Source organism: Penaeus japonicus, unplaced genomic scaffold (genome assembly GCF_977035675.1).
Source record: "Penaeus japonicus unplaced genomic scaffold, GWHDUDI00000001_assembly GWHDUDI00000009, whole genome shotgun sequence".
In the NCBI taxonomy this organism is placed as follows: Eukaryota; Metazoa; Arthropoda; class Malacostraca; order Decapoda; family Penaeidae; genus Penaeus; species Penaeus japonicus.
This window is the reverse complement of record NW_028234411.1, coordinates 9,954,686-9,958,960: the sequence shown is the minus strand read 5'-3', so window position 1 is coordinate 9,958,960 and position 4,275 is coordinate 9,954,686. Positions and strand designations below refer to the sequence as shown.

General features: G+C 36.5%; 1 protein-coding gene across 7 annotated transcripts in view; it reads left to right on the top strand.

Annotated features, from left to right (window-relative positions):
* Positions 1–365: 365 nt before the first annotated feature.
* Positions 366–4,275, top strand: part of Marf1 (meiosis regulator and mRNA stability factor 1-like protein) — a 26,332-nt gene continuing 22,422 nt past the window's right edge. For all 7 annotated transcript variants that reach the window (XM_043008091.2, XM_086539695.1, XM_043008089.2 and 4 more), the window contains exons 1-3: positions 366–448; positions 3,579–3,627; positions 3,808–4,275. The exon at positions 3,808–4,275 is cut by the window's right edge and continues 599 nt beyond it. In XM_043008091.2, coding sequence (XP_042864025.2) covers positions 3,612–3,627; positions 3,808–4,275 — 484 coding nt within the window. In that variant the 5' untranslated portion in view covers positions 366–448; positions 3,579–3,611. The remainder of the gene's footprint in view (positions 449–3,578; positions 3,628–3,807) is intronic.

Here is a 4,275-nt window from a genome sequence, read left to right as displayed (position 1 = left end):
CAAGTACGAATACAAATCACTTAGTTTTTAAAAAATATATTGTATTCCTAACCGCAAGTGAATTTTGAATAAAGTAATTCTATGACTGTGAGTATAAGGCTCAATCAATAATTCAGCATATATGCAACACATTGAAAGAAGAAAACTAAGCATTGTGGGAAAATATTCCATTCGGTTCTCACGTCAGAATACATTTAAATCCGTTATCCCTCGCTGGGTATTTTAATCAGTCCTTATTGTTGTCTCGTTTACAATAAAACCGTGTTTTTATTGCTTATTAAATAATCTTATTTCCAATATAGGGATAAAAGTTCAAATCGAAGTATAAGCGAAGTAATTGATTCGGTGTGTTTACGTTTGTTCATTGTTTACGTTTCCTCAGTGTATCAGCGGTCAGAGTCGAGAGAGGTTGCGGCGTCGTATTGTGTAGCTTCATTACACAACTGTGGTAACACATTTGCTCCTGAAAATTCGTATTTATGATAGTGATATTGTCGCGAGTGAGTTAGTCTATGTATGGGTTTGATAGTTGATAGGGACAATACTTTTCGGAGAGCTCAGTAGGAATTGCCAAACCAAATTTGGCTTGAGTGTGGGAAAGTTCGCGATTATTACTATGAAATGAATTCATATTTGGAGGAGAATACCTGGACTTTCAAAGCTCGTAATCATTTGTGTCGAAAGTTTGTTTAGGTCAAAGGTAGGGCTGGTTTGAAAGTAGAATTTCAGGGTAGAAACAACAACACAGTGGGGCTGGTAGACTGTTGCCAAGCAGTGTTCACAAACAAGGGCTATGTGACGCATGGGCACTACACTAACTAGGATAGCTTAGCCCCCAAGCCTACCAATCATAGGGATTAGGCTGCAGAACTATTGAAGTGAATATTAAGATACCATTTATACCTTTGTCTCATGAGACTGCCCTTTAACCCAAGGTGTCATATAGTACATCTGCATGAACTATATGCTAGTGGAATTGGTACTAAAGAATAGCATTGACTTTAAAAGTAATATTATTTGACATATATATTTCCAGAGCAGATTATTTAGCATTATATTTTTAACTCTTCATAGATGGGCTGCATAGATGTTCAGCCTGGGCTGGGTATATGTTTTCTATTATTTTCTAGACTTATGATATATAAGTAAGGTGATACTAATTTGTATTTGGTAGGATGAGGCATCATAACTGAAGGGGCAGATAGCTTGTAAAGTCAGCAAAAGGTAAAATGCAGTGTGAAAGCAATCTGACCCCTTGAATCATACCCACTGCGGAGAGAGAGTTAGCTCTAACAAACCCAGAGTTCTTGCCAGTAGTATAATCAACTGCATAACTGTGAGTGCATATGCAGCTCTTCGGTAAATGTTTAGAAGACACCCACAGCCAATTTTAAAAAGAAACTCCTTTCTCATGACTATATTAACTAGAAACTTGTCATCTGTGGTAGAAAACAAAGGCCAACACACTCCCCCATGGCAGGATAAAGTCTGTACTGGTCCCTTATATTATAATTAACCCATTGCAGACGGAGATAAATTTGCTTGCCCAGCCTCCAGGATAGGTTTTATTTTAGAGAGAGACCAAGCAAAATAAGCCCACTTGAAGCAATAAACTCTTTCGTCAATCATTGTAAAAATAGAGCATTTTTTTCTTTTTATTTTTTTTTTTTTGTTTTGTTTTATTTTTTTTTGTGACTTATATAGTTTAGATATGTCTTAGGCTCTGCCTGTGCTGCAGTTGACATTGTAGTATAGTATCCCAGTTGACTAAAATTTATTTTCTTATACTCAAATGTGATAGAAGTATTGTGTTTGTTTGTGGGACAAAAGGCAACTTTATTTTTTTTTTTTTTTTGTGCTGTCATGAGCGAATCTTCCGACGTATAACCCCACCTCACAGAACGAATACGATAGAATAGGTGAGGAAAACAACCTGTGCTTGAAGAAGAGTAGGGACGAGTGAAAGATGAAAGACAGTGGCACACTGTGAGTGCACATTTGAAAGACTGGGTCAGTCCTTCCTCTTCAGGTCTACTGGCTATCCCTTCATCGGCGGTAATGATTTGGAAGGTAGAGCTAGTCACCCATGTGCTTAGTTTGTAGTGAGACACTGCATGACATATCTTCCTGGGTGACGGCGTACTTAGAGCAAGGGTCTATCAACTAAGTGTGTTGCCATAAAAGTATAGAGACAGTGGTTTGCAGAGACCTGGCACTAATTACTATAAATGTTTTTAATAGGACTGGACAAGCCATCCCTTCCCCATTCCTTTTTCATAGCAAGATAAAAAAAGTAGTTCCATCCAATCCCCGACGTTCAAGCTCGTCACGATTCCCCCGGCCCGTCTATAGGCCCACTGGGGCAGTAGCCCATCTGGTCATATCACCCTCAGTTAATTACCAAGTAGGTGTACAAGCTCTGCCTTGCCAGATTGTAAGTGATTGACATTTGTTGGCCATTGCTAGATTGCCAGTCAGTTCAGAGTCTGCGTGAGGCTAATGACAAAAGCATAGGTGAATCTTAGATATTTACAAACGTTTCTCATCAGTTGATACATGATTATATTCTAAGTACATGACCTGGATTTTACCCATTCAAACAAGGATGTGTCATTCTTTCTTTTCTCTGTGGCTAGATTGCAAGTACCCAGATTTACCTAACTTTCATCACCACCTGTTATTATGTACTTTAGCTTAATATCTTAAACTTTTATCTCATGCTTTGTAGGAGATAGGACTGAGAGTGTATATTAGCAGAGGGCAGTTTTCTCTTGGATAATTACTTTTCCCATTATTATTCTTGCTACTTTTTAAAAAGATACTGATATCACCATAGTTGATATGTATTACTTTAGTGTATTTGTGTGTATTTTTGTGCATTTGCAGATAAGAGGGAGAGGAGAGAGAGATAGAGTGTGTGCGTACGTGTGCTTCATGTGTGTTCTCATCATGTTTACTTTCATATTCATTATCATTTAATTAAACATTTCATGTATATGCATTGTCCTTATATTAAACATGTCAAATGCAGTCAGAAATAGCATATTGCATATCACCAAAATTTAATTACTTTGATTATACTCATTAGAGGTTGCTAAGAATATCACTATGTCTTAATATTATCTCAAGGAGGATTTTATTATTCATTATATTTTTGTACTTTATTTATAGTGACTTTTAATAGACTTATTTATGTTAGGAGAAAATGTCCTTTCTTTTTGAGAATAGAGAACATGATAAAGATCTAACATGGGTCTGTTAAATGGTTAAAGAAATTGTCAGCTAATCATTTATAGATACTGCAGGTTGACTATCATAAGTAACACAAGTATGGGACCAGGCAGATGCCAAAGTAGTGGACATGCAAACTAAAGACTACCAGATTTAAATAGCTGTCCCAAACCATTGTAACCACCTGACTAGGCTAGTGAGGTTCAGCCTTTTTGAGATATACAGCACTATACCATCCTTGATACCTTAGTAATGGATGTTTATAATTGAACAAGAAAATTAATTGCTAATTTTCTTCATAGAGATGCTGTTGATATCAATGAATAATAATATTTCATTATTCTCAGGGTCAGAGTCCTGTACTGAAGTTCAACTTCAAGATGTTTGGGAAATCTGGTAAGTATTCTTTCTGACTTTCTTGGAACTAATGTTGCATTTCAGATGTATAACATTTATCATCTGATTTTAGTTATTTGAAGGGTATTGATTCTGTGTCTTTTATATGATCCTCTTTGTTTTCTTAATCTGGGATATCAGAATGTAGAATTCTTAAGTAATTGTGATTTGTCATTGCAGACTTCCCAGAAATTCTACCTTCACCCCCTTCTGGAGCAGCAGAAGGTCTTCTTGGACCAACGGATTTTACTATGGCTCCAGAAAGTTCTGGAAGGAGAGAAAATACATCCACTTACATTGTTCCAGATAGAAATAGTGATAATTTTTTTTATAACTCTAACGATGACAACAGCCAACCTACAGTGGATACTGTAGAGCAGTCTTGGCTGTATAAAAGTAAAGCAACTTCAGCTGAGTGCAAGTGGTCTTTTAAGAGAAATGATAGCATTGACTATGCTAGGAATAGCTATGTGAAAAGTAATGATAGGCTCTATCCAGAGATTGAAGTAATGGATGGAAAGGAAATAGTAACATTAACTACATCAAACACTGCACCAGGAAGTTGTGTCATATCTAATGCTCCGCAGAAAATTCTTTCAGTTCCTACTAATGTAGGAAGTTGTAGTAACTGGAATGCAACAAAGCAAG